The sequence below is a fragment of the Gambusia affinis genome, linkage group LG15 (assembly GCF_019740435.1).
Source record: "Gambusia affinis linkage group LG15, SWU_Gaff_1.0, whole genome shotgun sequence".
NCBI classification, from domain to species: Eukaryota; Metazoa; Chordata; class Actinopteri; order Cyprinodontiformes; family Poeciliidae; genus Gambusia; species Gambusia affinis.
The window spans coordinates 13,445,570-13,463,519 of record NC_057882.1 but is presented as its reverse complement, the minus strand read 5'-3'; the positions used below and the strand labels follow the sequence as shown (position 1 = coordinate 13,463,519).

The window sequence follows — 17,950 nt, the reverse complement described above, 5'->3', positions numbered from 1 at the left end:
TGATGCCACACTGACTCACAGATTGGCTTTAATTGCCGATGCTGATCATTAGCCCGATGGGTCTGCGGAGGCCGGGCCACTCCACGAGTCGCAGGCCTAAAAATAGGGCCCGACGACTGGAAGCGTGAGCTTACACACTTCAATGACCGTGCAACAGTACATCTCGGACTCGCTCACTTGAAAGCACAGAGACACAAAGGTGACACTTAGGGATTGCTTTTGAAGACGTGAAAAGCGGAGGGACTTTCTGTGCTTTCCTGTGTGCTTCTCTTGACAGTTTGCAGCTCGCACACACATGGCACAGGCAGGCTCTCTGAGCTCCGCGGGGCCATGACGCCATGACGCCATTCCCAGCGGTGAGTGTTCACGGTTGACGTCAGTGGACAGCACTTTAGGTCGTGGCCTCTCTTCTTCTGTGGGCGCAGTCATAAATCTACAGTGCTGCAAGATCGGCTTTGTTCTCTATTAAATACTGTGTTTTATGTTCAGCGCCATGAAAGAAAAAAAACGTTCTACAACAGATTTTTTTTCTGTTCTCTCTTTTTTTTGTCACACTTGAATGTTTTTGTTTCCTCACTTATGTTTATATTAAGAGTTTTAATTAGTATTCGTCATCTTTTGAGCACACCCTTTTGTAAACTCTTTTTGAACATTTTAATAAACTGAAAAGACATCAACACAAAGTAGAACAGAGATTAGTTCCCGTAATCTTCCCCCATCTTCTCCCATAAATTCACCATCAAGCATAGATCTTTACTCTAGAATTCCTACTTTGAAAGCTGCTGTTTAATTTATCTATTAAATCAGTCCAGGAGTCCACAGTACTTGGAGTTTGCAGCACTGATTCTTGCTGAAGATAGTCTCAGCGATAAGCATTGTCTGTATATCGTCTGAGCCAATGAGTGAAGGCTGTGCTGTGATGGGGACTTCCATCTTTGAGCAACGACTTTCTTCACTGCAGTCAGTCCAGCTAGCTGGTTCTCCTAACCCTGTGACTCAGCTGTGAGTCATTATTAAACAAATGTACACAGAAAAGCAACTACTTCCATTTTATAAATACGACATATTGCTTTGGTCCGTAAATCCTGGATCTTTGGACAATCCCAAACAGTGTGAATAAAAGAGACCAAAGTCCCTGGCGGGAAGAATGAGCAGAACGGATCTGGTTCAGCTCTGATTTTGTGCCAAATGACTGGCATCAAATAAGCTCTGTGACAGAATATCATATGTTTATATGAGGATTAGGATTCTTTGAAGTTTTTTTTTTTCCCACACTTTATTCTTTTTGATCCTGAAGAAAAGTTTACTAAACTCAATATATATAAGACAGTGCTCCACATACTAAGCGATAAAAGCTTCCCAGAACTCCCTGGATCCTGAAAAAGAAAAGAAAATCCCCTGCTGGTTTTGATGCTAATTTTTACCCATTTGGACCAGTACATGTGCTGGTGGACTTTTGCTCATCGTCCTGCTGCATAACTCAAGTCTGTTTGCGATTAAGCTCACAAGATGATGACCTCTCTTCAGGATTTTTAGAGATTTGTTGTGAATTGGAGATCTGTGAATAAATTGAATTGCATCTAATTTTACACTGGCTTCCTGTTGCTGAGAGAATGAACTTAAAAAAAATCTACTTTTAAACAAAAAAAAAAGGTTTATAAATCACTGAATGACATGTTGTCATTGTATCAACCTTCCAGACCAATCAGGTGTTCTGTTTCAATGATGCTCTGCATCCCCGAAAACCTGAACCAAACACGGAGAAGCAACATCCAGCTTCTACTCACCACAAATCTGGAACAAACTTCCAGAAAACTGCAAAGAACCTGGAACACTGAGTTCCTCTAAATCAAGACTGAAGGCCCACCTGTTTAGATTTGAATTTGGTTAGCAGTAAGTGGAATATTGATCGATATATTCATAGATTTGCTTCATGAATTTGGTGATGGCATTTGACAAAATTGAATGTTTATTGCATGTTTCATAATTGGTTACTGCATTGTGTTTTTATAGTGTAAAGCACTTTGAACTGTCTTGTTACTGAGATGTCCTCTACAAATAAACTTGACTTGACTTATGACCTAGGAGTGATTTTACCAGTCACTCCTGGGAACGTTCACCACTCTCCCATGTTTCCTCAATTTGTGGATGAAAGCTCTCACTGTGGTTCACTTGAATCCCAAACCCTTAGAAATGGCTTTGTGTTCTTGAAAGTCTTAAGGTTGTGCTTTTTGAGACCATATTTTATGTTGTCAGAGAGGTTCTAGTTAGGTCACTTCTTGATATAGATACAAGTCTGGCAATAATATGCGTATTGCACCGACCTTGGTGTAGCTTGTGAAATTGAATGTAGCTTTCCGAAAAATGTGACTAGCAAAAGTTAATTTATGATTTAACGGTCTAAAAGCAAAAACAGAAGAAATCCGTGATGGATTCAACAAGCGCAGCAGCATTTCACCAGGATGTTTCGTACCACCACTGCCTTTCTTCTTTAGCCCTTTTCTGCTCTGGTTTAACTCTCTCTGTGTCGTGTGCTCCCAGTGTGGCATCTCTTGCTCTGCGTGGACAGCTCCCAGGTCACATGTACGTCCACGTGCATCACCTCTGTTGGTGGCCATCTTTATAAAAGAAAATTTTTAAAAATCTCCCTCTGCTGTCTTACACCGGCAGCGCTGAGGTGAAAGAGGAACCTCACCTCATTTACCCAGGTCTTAACTCACCCCGGGACGGCAAATACATCCTCACACGCCGAGGCAGACGCTCTGTGGCCATCGAGACCCACAGTCCTGGCTCCTGTGGCGGGGAAGATGAGCTGCTGTAAGAGGCAGAGTGGCAACACTAAAGCTCATTATGCCTCCGCTGCTGCACTGCTGGTCCAGAAATGAAACCCGAGCCGCCCTGCTACATCCGCGGCTGCCACCTTTGGACACTGCTGGAGAGCAGCAGCAGCAGAGGACAACATGTGTGTCTGCGAGACAGCGCTCTCTGTCTGCTGTCTGTTGTTTTGATGCCACCCACTGTTTGAGAGCTTCGAGCTCGGCGAGCCGGTCGCTTGCTGGGACTCCACACAGCTGCCCCCTCCACTCCCACCATCCCTCCATCTTCCCCTCCTGCTGACTGTGCTAATAGCCCTCCAGTTGCTCGGCTCCACTCTTTTCCCAGCGGACTGACATATGGATTCATACACATCTACTCATAATCATGGTTTAAAGCCCTCTGCATCCCTCCGCTCGATGCGGAAAGATTGTTTGCAGCTCCAGTGATCAAATGGAAGCCAGTGTTGCGGCGCTATTTTTGGGTCGGGCCACATTTTTACCCTGCCTGCCCCCTGGTATGTGGAGCAGTGCTAGATTGTGTAATGTAGAGCACGGAGCTGGCCGAAATAGAAGGAAATGTCTTAGTGCTTGGTTTGACATCACATCTGCAAAGCTGTTTACTGCTCTGTCTCCTCTGAGTCTTACTAACATTGAATGTTTCTGTTAGCCTGTGTGTTTTAGAAAACTCTGCGCCTCTTGAATGTTGTTCACTTACCAGCTACAAGCTTCATATTTTCTCAGATTTTATGTCACAGGCCAACACACAGTAGCAGATTTTGCTTAATTTTCCTTATAAATGAGATTCTAAAAAGCTTAGCATGCTTTCATGTTGAGCCTAGCTTATTCTGATACCCTGAAATAAAACCCAATTTCACCATTTTCCCTTGGAAATCATGTAATTAGTAACCAGAATCCATCTCGATTATTACTGCGTGTTCTGTGCTGGGTGTGATAGAGAATAATACTCTGGTCAGATGAGATCAAAATGAAACTTTTTTGACTACTCACTGAAGTTTGTAACTGTAGACGGATAAAGCGTGAAAAGGCTCAACTGTTTAACCAGCGCAGAGGTAGCTTGAAAGTTAAAATGACACTTTATTTACCTGCTTTCATTTGAAGAGACCTGAAATTACCCCCGTCATCTGTCTCGTCCTCTCCCACCCCCACAACCAGCAGATAGATATTAAAATGCATAAAACATTAAGGCTGTTTACTTGGACTCTAATGAGAGGAGGCTTAGGTAGTCTAGTTTAATTAGTATGATTGGCTCCACGGGGACCACCCGGGCAGGGGCATAACAACTGATTCACTCGGAGCTCACAGGACCGTTTCATTCTGTCTGAGCATCGAGAGCCGATGTCAGGGGAGATTGGACTGCAGAGATGTGTTACTTTCACCGAGCCCAGGTTGGAAGGCAGCACTGCAGTTAAATGCACTGAAGCAGACCATTACATAAGCACCACTGCAAGGTCAGACATCTGTGTCCCCCTCACTGTCTGTCTCTTTCTGTTTAAGTCACAGTCACACAGCGTTGGTGTTAAGGTTCCTGCCACTGTTTCAACAACCAGATGGCTGTAATTTTGCTTTGTTTTTGCTGTCAGTTCAGGTGTTTTCTTGCTGTTTCTTGCCTCTTATTGTTTCTCTCCACTTTAAGTTTAACGCGTCCACGTGAGTGGCTGACGGCGATATTGGGCCCTGTGTATTTGTATTAGTTCCCCAGCACAGGAGCAGTTTCCTTTTATACTCAAGTGCATGGGAAGAAGTACAAAGAAGAGGTCGAAAGTGTGGCTGCACTTCAATAAAGAGCCTAGTTTGTCCTCTTTGATGCTATGCTGCCACACACTCAAGCTACAAAGAAGCGGCACGCTTCCCACGGAGAGCTAAAGCAAAAGATGAAAAGCTTTTCTCGCACATAGCACATCATCAGAGCCGCAGAAACAACATCCGTGCTTTATTTTGTTAAAAAATGTTGGTCCCATTACGTGCTAAATACAAGATGAATTTAAGATTTCATCACAATATTTTGTGTTATTATTTTCAAAGCATCAAAAGTGACAATAAAAAAAGCACCTTAGACAGAAATACTGGTCTTCAGAACAAAAAAAAGTATAATTCTTACCAGTAAACTGCCCTCACTGACTGCTTTTAGTTATTTTCTCAAATGTATTGATATTTATTGATTGAAAAAGAAAAATGACAACACAGTCAGTTTTCGAGGTCTTGAGACACTACTTCGAATTTACTGTAAATCAAAATTCTTACCATAATGAATATAAATGCCCATTTCTACCATCAAATCAACATTAAAGTGAGAATGGTCAATGTCCTTTTACTAAATGAATCCTAGCCTGGTCTGCATATTGACAAAGATAACCTCTGACCTGTTTACAATGGAAAGCAGAGGAATGTCATTTAAAAAATTACCATGTAGCAGCTTTAAAAAATATTCCTTTATTGGCTCCTATTTTTTAACAGCATTCACTCATCCATCTCTGCCTTTGTTCTGCTGGATAAAACGGTATGATTTGACACAACAAACATTTTTTTCCCCAGGGTGTTTCTGTACACTTGCCCAGTTGAAACTTCACCAAATGTATCTCTTTCCAGGGCTCGTCGTTTTGTTCAAAGGTGTGCGATATTAGGGCAATCAGCTGCCACAAAGCCGGGCTTTGCCGTGCTCTGAGCTAACTCCACTCCTGTGATTGACTATTTCTCTCCACAATCAAAAGCCATGAGGTCTTTAATGGCAAAGGATTACTGTGCCAAATAGTTTCATTACACACAGAACGGGTTAGCACAGGTTTAAAAAGGCAGAGCTCCAGCTTAAGCACAGAGAATGGAAGAAATGACACAGTTGCACACATTAACACAGCATTCAAGCTTGTTTATAATCAAATAACAAAACGAAACTAACCGGAAATTAAAGAGTTTTGATGGAGACCTATGGTAGTAGAAATTTGCCTATTTTGGGCACCAGAGACTTTTTTTTTTTTTTTTTTTTCAAAAGAGATCCTTCATTGTCAAATATTCTGAATTGGATTAACACATTTTATCACATCACAGCCACAAATAAATAAAAATAAAAAAAGCTGCTGGTAACCCTGAAAGCATCATCCCTGTGGTGATCCACTAGTGGCAGCATCATTCTGTGGGTGTGCTATTCCCTAGCAAGAAGATAGAAGCTAATCAGAAATGACTGGAAAGTGGTTGAAGCTAAAAAGGAAAATGTGTCCTTTGTTGGAGATTCACCAACACCAAGCTGTAAGCAGCCAGAGCTACCAGGGCAAAGTCAAAGTACAGCCATACATCTAATTGGGAATGTGAGGGAAAAATTGGAAAGTGATCTTTAATCTATTTTGTAAGGAAAATATGAAATGAAAAAAAATGTCAGTGTCTATATATAATTAAAGCTAGTAGAGAAGAATTTGCTGAATACAAAAGCACAGAGCTTTTTCTTTCACTTCACATGTATCCATAAAATACTGTGTTAATCTCTCAAACAAAATTAGATAGAAATAAATTGAATGTGTGGTTGTAATGTGAATATTCAGTTTGTATAAATACTTTTTCTAGGCGCCATACGTGGCCTATTTAATTGAGGTTGTTGATACAGTACCGGTTCTGTATCTGCCATTGTACAGTAGCTCCTCTGAAAAAGAACAACCTTTGTCAGCAGGTGTCTCTACTCCTGCATGAATCTCTTTAGAGGCTAGCTTGTTTTGATCGGCTCGCTGACATACTACAGACCAGACTCTTACAGCATCCCTGACTTCATGGAGCATTTCCATCTTTCTGCTAATTTAGTCGATTGGTTGTTTCCAGTTTCTTCATCATCCCTCGCCTTCGTTACAGCATCCTGTTCCCTGTGTGACCTTTGTGGCTCGCAGATCGAATCCAAACACCAACAGACACACGGAAATATTAATTCGAATGATTGACAAGTAACCAGCTCTGTTAATCGAGTTATGCTTATTCTGATTAGGCTTCTTAATGTGAGTAAGATAACCTGGTTAAGGTGTTTACACGACGGTCTCAATAATATGCGTATTGCATTAGTCTGGTTCTAATTGAATTAGGCTCATGCATGTAAATGCTCTTTCTCTCTCGGTTTGGCTCCTTTCCAAGCCTCCTCGTTTCTTTTTTTTTTATGTAAGAGGAAATCACAGGGTATACTGTAGGCCTCAGTTGATCAGAGGAGAGGTGAGACACGGCCATGTGTGCAGCAGTTCACACGAAAGCCACCTGGCTCTCTCCGGCTCTGATTTATGCCTTTGATAACAACCCAGAGAAGCTTTCAACAACAACAAAGTGGCACAGAGAGACGACAACAATGGGGCAGTTGTCAGTCTGGAGATGAAAAGATGTCTTACAAGCCGACTCGGTCTTTTGTAACTTTGATAAATATTTTCTGTCCTGTTGTTTTCCTTCATTTGTCTCCTTGTGTTTCTCTATATTTAACAGGGGTTATTGGTGAAGGAAAGAAATGTGAAGTGGAGTCAGTTTCCCGTCTCTGACAGTCTGCCTCCCTCATCCTGTGAGGAGACGGCAGTGTGCTTCACTGCCTCGGCTGTGACTTATCAACAGACTTATTTCCGCTGGCTTGTCCTGCTTAGTGTCATACAGTGCCTGGAAAAAAGAAAATAGCGGAAAAAAAGCCATTCGCCTCATGTTTGACATATATTCTCTCAAATTTAGCATTAAAATCTGTCATTTCTTTCTGCGTTTGGGTTTAGTAACTTCAAAAAAGCGTGAGGTAAACATTGTGTAAAGGCAGAATTGTTCCCAGTGCCACTGGTCTGTTATATAAACAGTTGGCACAATATGTAGCAAAAACGCATCAATACTTTAGCAGCAGTCCAGTAATTCAAATGTAACAAAGAATGTGGATATGCTTTTTTTTTTTTTTTTTTTTTTTTTTTTTTTTAATATTCTTTGACTGCATTTAATTTAGAAATGATCTGAATATGTCAAACAAACCTAGTTTTTAGAGTTTATCCCAATTTAAGTAATGCAATTTCTTTATGTCTTGCTGTCAGGCTAGGTTTCATACAAAGTCACTCCAAGCTCTTCAAAATAAGAGAACTTCCTTTTTCCATTCAGGAGCTCAACACTAACTGCTGTTAACATATTTTCACAGTTTTTACTTAAATGTAGCCTATTAAAATATCAGCAAGTCACACCATTTAATAAGAGCCATTTTGAAAAGATCTACATGTTAAATGCTGATGTGATAAATTAGGCCGAACGATAGATATTTGAATCAACTACACAATCTGCAACAAACTTGTCAACATATCTGTAAGTAGTCATGAATTGCTTACTAAAATATCCAGATCCTATTAAAAAGTGAGGTGTAAATTACAAATGTGCTTCAGTTAGATTTATTTTATAGGATTTGTAGAGGGTGCTTATAGACAGAGCATCAAGAATTATATGGACAAGCATTTTCAGACAGAATTTTTTCATCTTCTCAAACGGCCTTTTATAATTTAATGTGATCTTGTTTTCTGACATTCTGTCAAAAAATGATCTGAGCACCTGTGTCCAGGCCAGTGTGTCTCATTATCCTCCATCTTTGCCCACTTGTCCCCTCTCATCTTCCGTTTCTTCTCGTCCTACTTGCTCTTCTCTGTTCATCTGTGTCACTCCTTCTGTCTTGCCCCTGCGATCGACTGTAGCCTCAGGCTCAAAGGCTTGTTCACCAGTCTCTTTTCTAAAAACAGCCTGCTGCATTAAGCAGCTTTGCTTTCCAGCACGTCAACTGTTTTTAAGACCAGTCCAAAACCAAACATACTGAGCCTGTTTGAGGGCTGTCTCTACTATAAGCTCTTTTTAACTTGTAGGGGTTTTTTTTTTAATTACATCTAGTAGCCTAAATTGAATCATAGGAAACGATAGGATAGTTTGCGATTTAATATACTTCAACGGCTTTTTTCCCTCTTTATGTTACAAATTCACGGCCATCTTTGAGCATTTTGATCTATATGGCCTCTGCAGACATGTCTTCTGTCCCTGGGCTTGTTCTGTGCATTAGACAGTTGACAGTCTCCTTATAGCAGAAATGAGGGGAGTGCTCTGTGACTGATGGAGCTCCTTTGTCACTGACAGGGGAGCTGCTGCTGGCAGTTTGGGGCCAAAGAACAGTACAGATTACATTAACATCAGTCAAGCTGTTGTCAGACAAGTAGGACATAAATAGGACCTTATTGATGCATAATGCAACAACTTTTCAACTTGACGTTTTCTCAGTAATAGAATGAGAGAGTGAGTCTGTGGCTAAAATGGCAATATGCCAGAAAGGATTTGCAAATAAGTACATATCATATATAGAGAGAGAGAGAAAGAGAGAGAGATGTACATCTCTGGAAAATATTAAGAGTCCACTTAAAATTATCGGTTTCTTTGATTTTACTTTTTCTAGGTATATCTGTGAGTAAAATGAACATTGTTCTTTTATTTTATGAACCACTGATGACGTGTCTCCAAAACGCCAAACAAAAGTTCTGTATTTATTTGCAGAAAATGAGAAATGGTCAAAATAACAAAAAAGATGCAGTTCTTTCAGACCTCAAATAATGCAAAGAAACCGAATTCATATTTATTTAGAGAAAACAATACTAATGTTTTAACTCAGGAAGAGTTCAAAAGTCAATATTAGGTGTAATAACCTTGAGGTTTTCAATGGGGTTCAGTGCAGCAGTGTGTATATATATATATGCGTACATACACATTTATAGTTAGCATCAGGAGACCGTCTGTATGGGAATGGCAGTGGTTGTCTGCAGGAGTTAAAATAATCGAAACTATGTGTGCAGGAAATGGCATTTGGCAATTTTGTTGTCAAAAAGCCAGCTTGCAAACATATTTTCTAATATTACCGTATCAGTTGTTATTAATTTGACCAGCTCACCACCACGTTTTCTCTACTTCGCTGAATATCATTTTGCTCTTAAAGTGCTTTGACAGCTTTGTAATGGAGAAAACAAAGCTTTTGACCTAGTCTGGCACAAGGAAAAAAAAAAGAAAAAGAAATCCAGGGAAGCCTTGACACAAAAATTGCACTGTGCTGTTTGATCATTACTGACATTGCCCCTACTGTGTCTCTCCTCCTTCTTCAGTACAGTCAGGTTCACAGAGACTCGGAAAATACAGGTGCTGGTGAAGAAAGAACTGGTTTGCCCCTCAGAAAAAGACCACTTTCCAGGCTTAAAGGGCCAGTGTGTTTTATGTGCTGTCATGAAAATTGACTCTTATGCGCTTTGACATGGAAATACGTTTTTTTAAGCAGCTGGAAATTTATTATACCCTGGAAAAGGGTATAATAGTGCCTTGTAAAAATATTCATACGTCTTGAACTTTTTCACCTTTTGTCACTTTACAAGCACAAGCTGTTGGAGATTTTACTGGGATTTTACGTGATAAGGGAGAAATACTTACTATATATTCATTCGGCGTTTTCTCCATGTGGTATATGTTTGTATGCAGCTTATTTTCTGTGATATTTTTGAACAAAATCTGGTGTAACCAACTACCTTCTTCTTATTGGAGAATAAAGTCTACCTGTCAGTAGTTTATTCATATTCAAAGGCCTCAGAGCTTTTTTTTAGAAAACATTGGTGAACAAAATCTATCATGAAGACAAAGGAACAGAGCAGACAGATCAAGGAGAATGTTGTGGAGATTTAAAGCAGACTCAGGTTACAAAGCAATATTATTAGCTTTGAATATCTCAGATCAGTGTTCAGCACTATAAAATTTCACAGCAATAGCCGTCTACCTGATTTAACAGGATGGGATCCCAAGATAACTTTGGAGGAGAACTCTGTTAACAGGACAACTGTTAGCTGTACAATCCACAATTGTGGCCTTTATGAAAGAATATTCAAATTGGCGAATATTTCAGAAAATCCAATCAAAGTCCTTCTTTCAATATGCAGCAAGAAATGTAGCAAGCACTTGGAACAAGGTTTGTGATTGTTGCTTAAAGTGTTAATAAGCTAAGGTATTCTGAATAGTATTGCAAGGCACTGTTTACATGGCCACAGAAAAAGCTTTTTTGTGAAAGAATCAGTTCATTGGTGTCTTTGTGGACAAACTGTAATTCATTTGCTTCAAAAGGGACAGTCTGGGAATTTCCTGACCGTCCTCGTCTTTCTTTGCGCTCTAATCTTTCTTCCTTTCCATGTGCACTCCTGAGGAAGCTCTGAGTTTGCGTGCTGCAGGCTCGGGGGCCGGGGGGTCAGAGAGGAGAAAAGGGGGGGAGCTGAGGACAGTTCCCCGGAGTCCGGACACCAAGGCCCCCGGGCCTCTGCAGCTCATAAACAGATGTGTCCTTGTCCCCAGCCAAGCGCAGCCACTCATGGCAAAGCAGGGACCCAATAATTGTGAAGAATTGAAAGCTAAATATTGGCTTTATCTCCTCAGTAATAAAAGGGCCATGAAATTGATTTAATGCTGCAGCGCTTCTCTTGGGTGGCTTCTTACAGCGCGAGCGCAAAACAATGAGCAGCAGCCATCTATTAATTAACCCACCTAATCCTGCAAAGTTAATCTCTCACCACAACTTTGCCCGCAACTAACTTCCGAGCCACTGGGTCTATTGGGGGTGTCATGACAATGGCGGTGAGAAGATAGATTCAGCACTTAGGAAAAAAGGAGGATGGGGTGGGGAGGTGGAGAGTTGGTGTGCGCTGCTCCGCAGAGCAACTTTGTGGGACGCTGTTGTTCGGATGTGAAGGTGCGTGGCCAACATTGGTACAGTGTTAAAAGTTAAAACAGGCATCGTTTGAGTGGGGATTTTGGATTCGGCTGCAGCAGCAGCACAAAGTCGACTGACTACAGTCGCCGTCTTCTCCGCCTTCGTCCACGCTGTTGCTGCTGTCGCCAGTTTCATATTCGGTCCCGAGCTTTCAGACAGCCAGCAGGGAAAGCGCCGTGTCTTTTTCTTCTTCACCTGCCCGCCGGTCGCAGCACGACAGCGCCTCACACCCAACACGCTCACTCGCTCGCCGAGACATTGTGTCCGCCGAGTTGTGAATTACCTCCTTCTCAGCTGGCTGATGAAAAGCTACGTGTTTTTCTCTTTGGCTGCGGCTCATCTGACCCTGCCCTCTCACCCCCTCATCATCTCATTGGTCTTTTTATTTTTTCTTCCGTAAGCCTCTCCTCTTTGAGAGGCGGTGGAACAAAGCAGGCTCAGAAAATAGGTCACCTGCTGGTGCTCCTTTAACCTCTACAGCAATCGAAAAAATGTATCCTCAAAGGTGTCCGGTACCATTCAGAGAAAAGCCTAAACCCCCAGCCTTCCACCAGAAATGTGTCCTGGCATGGAGAAGAAACCTCCACATTTAACTGTGAAACAAAAAAAACTAAGTAGAAAAACTCCAACTGCGAGAATTTGGAGATCTCTTTTTTTTTTCTTTGCTAGTGAGGAAAAGAAGCTCCTGTGGAGATAATTTTAGGAGGCTGATTAGGCATAGACGGTGTTGAGCCCAGAGTGAGGAATCTCATCACCACTGCTAATGACATGCCATTCCTGTGCTGAGAGAAGAGCGTGAGCCCTGGGCATGGACTAGCCTCTCTCTCAGCCACCTCTAGCAGTCGTGTTCATTAGGGCCAACGATGTAATTACAATTCACAGATCCTGCTTCGGCTTAATTACACTCTGATTATTGGGCTGATATTTGTTGAAATTATCACACCCTCAGAAAGTGGAGTTATATTTGCAAGAAATTAAACCTTATTTCATAAGTGTGTCTTAAACCGACAATTTGGGACCGATTTGTAAACGTGAATATAAACACGCTTTAAAGCCTTGGAAATGGGGGGAGAAAAAAGAGAGAGGTTTTCAATCGAAACATAAGCTCGCAGATGTAAATATGTGAGTGACGGACCATCCGACAGATGCCTCCGTCTGATTGTAGGAAGTGTTTTTTTCCTCTCTGTATCGTCCTCATGAATAGCCCCAACAGAAAGCAAAAAACGTGGAATGAATTACCCTGGATTATTCAGCTTCCATTGAAAGTCGGCATAATTGGGAGCGCTCGGAATAAAACTCACCAATTGTCCCCGGAGGTGGGGCTATTATGGCCGTGTCTGTGCAGCTCAGAAGTGTCTATAGACTTTTATGTGAACAATGTGACATAAACAGCCTCACAGTCAAATTATTACACAACTGTAATCAGGGACTGAAGTCAGTTTGCTCACAGTTTTCTGCTATATAGCTTAAATTTGCCCTTTTAGGGGTGGAAGGTAGCTGAATCTAAAAAGTGAAAAGATTTTTTTTTAAAAAGAAATACAGTACATTAAATAGGGATTTTCCCCTAACAGGTTTCTGTTGTTTTTACTTTTCGTCTGATTACAAAAACAGATTTTGATATCAAACAAAGATGAAGTGTGTAAATGTAAAAAGCTGTTTTGTAAGTTTTAATTCCTTTGAATTAAGAATGAAAGCAATTCAAACCAAACTATGCCAAACTAAAAGTTATTACCACCAGAACCTAATGCCATCAAGAGTAACTAGTAATAAGTCTTTTCCATCACTGTGGAGGAACTTTGGCCCATTTTTCTTTGCAGAATTGCCTGAATTAAGTCAACATGGAGACTGTTGAAGATTCTGACTCAGCATTTCAATCAGATTTTCTTTGGACTTTGACTAGGCAACTCCAAAACATATATTTTGTGGAGGTTTTAGCCATCCAGAGGTGAAGTTTAAGGTCACAAACTGATGGGTGCATATTTTTCAGGATTTTCTGTAAGAGAGCAGATCTCTTGGTGCCGTCAATTATGGCAGGTCTTTCAGGTATCGAAGCACTAAATGAGGCTCTGGCCATTACAATACAACCACCATGGTTCAGTGTCAGTGTGATTTTCGTCAGACGTAACAAGACTCACACCTTCAAAAAAAATTTCACATTTGTCCCCATCAGTTGACAAATTATTCTCCAAAGTTACTGGTGTTCATTGGGAAGTTTTTTTATTATTATTATTATAGTGAGACTAACTTTACTGATTACTGTGGCATGGAACTGTGACCAATTGTGACCAATCTCAACATAAATCCTCACCTTAACTCAGGCAAGTGCTGTAGTTTGGATCTTGTTCTGGTTTCATATGACTTCCTGGCTGATAATTGATGCTCTTGTCACATTTCCATGTTTCTCTGTTTATGAATAATGCCTCTACATGTGGTTCGTTGAAAACCCCCAGACTTAAAAAATATTGAGGTCTTTTAGCCTACTTATTGTTTAGCATGCTTCGATAGCTTCCTTCTCTTAACTTCTAGGTTTGCTCAGGTCATTCTTGTGTGATTTGAAGAATTGCTCGACAACATAAAAAAAATAAGTACTAAAGAATAAAAAAGAGTAAATCTTCCAGGCTATTGCTAATTAGGTGATTGTTTACTTTTGCTAGCTAGCTGGATAACTTTTCCATCTTATCATGGCTAAGTGCAAATTTATCAGCAGCTGTCTGGACAAAGTTTGTCAATCACGTGTCTTACCTACTGAAGAATTTTATTTCAGCAAAGTTGTTACTCTCGAGGGAAATACAGCTGAGAAGGAGGAGAGTACAGAACCCAAAGAGAATGGAGCCACAGATGCAGCTTGAGGACAAATAAGGGAAATGATTCAAAAGGAATGGCATTTAATGTTTTCATCACTTTCAAAGCAAGAATGTGACGATATCTACAATTACTCTCACCAATAAAAAATTTTCTATACATATGTTTATGTTTAGATCTATATATGTACATGTATAGGCGATTATAATGTACATTTCTGTCATTCTGCTGGTCTTAAATTTCATTCATATTGGTCTTTAAAAGTCTTAAATTTGAGTTGGTGAAACCTGCAGAAGCCCTGTCCAGAGAGTGCCGGAACCCCTCTAGAGCAGGTGATCCATTAAAAACCCCTCCTGTCTTCACACACACACCAGGTTTCTGGATGTCACTCCGGACTCTGCAGGTGTGTGCTGGTAGACGTCGCCCCAACATGAACCCCCGGCTCCGAGGGCTGTGTAGCCTGATCCCGCGGCTTAGCGTTGGCATCGACGTTGTCCCGTCGCTCATTCCATGTGCAGGAAGTGATGCGCGTGTGTTTGTGCCCACAGGCTTCCCAGCGACGGCATACGGACCGGTGGCGGCGGCGGCGGTAGCAGCAGCGCGTGGCTCAGGTAGGGGGGCCCGTGGAAGAGGCGGCTACTTGGCGTACCCACAGAGCACAGGGCCAGGTAAACGCTCTGTCCATGTTCTGTGTGGCTGCTGCTCTCTTCAACTTCTCCTGCTCTGCTTCTCCCCATAGACGTAGTTCTCTAAAACCTTAACGCAAATAGCAGCGACATGTAGCTTTGACTAATTCATAGCTTAACATGTACATTAAAACAATGCAATTTGCTTAAAAGCATAACCTGCGATTTAATTTGGGGTTGGCAAAAAATTAAAAACTTTTAAAAATCAGCCACAACAGAGCAAGTCTTGTACTAAATGTTCCCAGATAATTAGATTTCTATGAGTAATAGATATTTTTTGTCGTTTTAATTTGGCTCGGTTGATGAAATTACAAGCAATCCTTAAAAAAATAATCGCAATAAAATATATGATGTGATTTAAACTTATTCTTTGAACAACTTTGATTGTAAAAATGCTACAAATTGACCATAAGATAAAATATATGGTAGATATATTTTTCATCATTTGGCATCATTTTATCATTTAATTTACCATAGTTACAGTTCAAGTTACAGTTCGTCATTGTGTTGCACATTGTTTCACTGTATTGGTGGATTGTCTCCATAAAGGTTAAAGCAATGAGGAAATACAATATCAGACAAGTCAGTCATTCTACTTCTTTTCCCATTGTCTCCTTTGTAATCTTTCTTTTGATATCAGAGGTATCCATATTTTAGAGGCGATATTTGCAAGAATACTCAAACGTTTTCACAATACAACCACAAGTGTCAGTGTGACTTGTTGGAGTTTGTTGTAATAGACCAACACAAAGTAGTGCATAATTTTGAAGTGAAAGAAAAATTAAGCATGGTTTTCAAAGATCTTTGCAAATACGAAAGTAAACTAAAGAGTCTGGTCTGAGTCAATATTTTATAGAATGACTTTTCACAAATTACATCTGCAATTCCTGTGGGGTTTTCTTTTAGTGACATGGTTCTGACACATTGGTTGATTTAAACACCGTGTTGTTGGGATTGTTGTCCTGCTAGAAGGTGAACTTCCACTCCACTCTCAATTCTTGTTCAGCCTCTAACAGGTTTTCCTCCAGGATTGCTCTGTATTTAACTTTGTCCACTTTCACATCAGCTATGACGAGCTTTATCCTGAAGAAACCCATCCCCACAGTATGTTACTGCCACCATGGTGTTGAGTCCATGTTCGTGTTGAGATTTGGGGTTTGTTTTTTAAACCTTCAACTCCTCATCAACTTTCTCCCTGATGTTACTTAATGCTGGTCTAATACATCAAATCAAGATAAAAGAAGAAGAAAAAAACGTTGATATTTGCGGTTGCAAGGATGCAAGGCACTATAATTACTGTCAAAGTTTTACTTCTATCTTAGTGGCTTAGAAGTAAGCACAGCTGTTTAAACAGAGATTAGGTGCATTTATATTTACTCCAGTAAACCATGCTGTCTGTGCACATCCTGTCATGACAGACAGACATTTGGTCCCAAAAACAGGATGCTGGTTTCTTTCCGTCTTAAACAGCATTGATCAGCGTGTCTACTTCATTCAGACATCCTGCTTTTCCCACCCTTACAACTGTAGATTATTCAATAGCTGTCAATAACGGCTTCCCCTGACTGAACACACAGCCTGCTGCCTGTAGAAAAGGGGGTGTCTTCACTAATCAGCCACACCATTAGGAACTTGCTGGAGAGAGTGTTTTAATTGTTACTCAGGTCCCACCTGGTTTGTGCAGTAGCTCAAAAGAAAGTCAGCAGATAACCTCTGTTTAACATCGTGTGATGTGAAATGAACTCCCTTAAACACGGAGAGCAGCAGCAGCAGCATATGAAAACTACACGTCTGTAAATTCCCCCTCTTGTCCCACTTCGAATTTAATTCAAATCAACAAAGGGAACGTCGGAGGCCAATCAGGTGCTATTTCTTTTGCGTCGGGTGGTTTGATTTAGCATTTTCAAAACAAACAATTTGGCCTGACAATCGCAGCGAGCGTTACTAAGAAGCAGGAATGTTGATTTGGGGTTAGCAGCAGCCGCGAACCAGGAGGCTTGATGGCAGCCATTATGTACAGTTTAATTCTGACAGCTGCAAATGGAAGGAAGACAAGTAAATGATTATGAACAGAGGCTGAGAGGTGGCGCGCTAGAGGGGAAAACAGTGACATCACGGGCCATTTTTTTTAGAGCGCTTCAACAGTCGAGGGAATATAAAGAAGGTCCGTCCTTTCTTAGAACGAGGCAAAACTATCTTATAAAACAACAATTGGGTATGAAAATAGCTGCATCGGAATGAGTGTTTTAAGAAAATCGATTTACAACTTCTGTTTTTAACTTTTTGGCCAATATTGATTTATTACGCTGCGTTGTAGCCTTTGTGATGAGGCTGAAGGATTCATGCGTGAAGCTCTCAGCACTCTATACAGACACAAACCAACAGGAGGACACAGACTGCTCAGGCTTGACCGTCCTACGTTTGTGCCGTCTGGGGAAATGCGGCTGCATCTCCGTCCCATCTTACGGTTTTATTTGCAGCGGCCGGCCCAGTGTTGGCTGAGGAATGGCAATTCTCCTAGTCTCTGTTTTTGTTTTTTTTTTGCTAAATTTTCTAATTTTTTTGTCCTAACAAGGGTTTTTTTCTGTTGTTGGTGGAAAAATAGGGTCCTTTTTAAAAGTGGGGATTCTTTGTGCTTTGACTCCACCTACAGTTCCCACAGAGCACCACAGGTTGTATATATACATAAGTTTGTCTACATTGAATCAGTTTGATAGAAGCAGAGTCTATGCGGTGTCAGCTGTTGAGTCACAAGAAGTCCGGGAAAAGACATTCTCACCCATAAGGATTTTCCTTGGATGTATGCAAATATATGACAATGACCCTTTTTGTGCAGCGTTTTTTGTGTGCAGTGGTGCTTGTCTGCACATTGTCGGTGATTCGCACAG

At 40.9% G+C, this 17,950-nt stretch overlaps 1 protein-coding gene across 7 annotated transcripts in view; it reads left to right on the top strand.

The window, feature by feature from the left end:
* Positions 1-17,950, top strand: part of msi2b (musashi RNA-binding protein 2b) — a 293,528-nt gene that overhangs the window by 243,471 nt on the left and 32,107 nt on the right. For 5 of the 7 annotated variants that reach the window (XM_044140959.1, XM_044140960.1, XM_044140958.1 and 2 more), the window contains exon 11: positions 14,925-15,044. In XM_044140959.1, the coding sequence (XP_043996894.1) occupies positions 14,925-15,044 (120 nt within the window). The remainder of the gene's footprint in view (positions 1-14,924; positions 15,045-17,950) is intronic. The other 2 variants (XM_044140961.1, XM_044140963.1) reach the window with 1 other exon arrangement.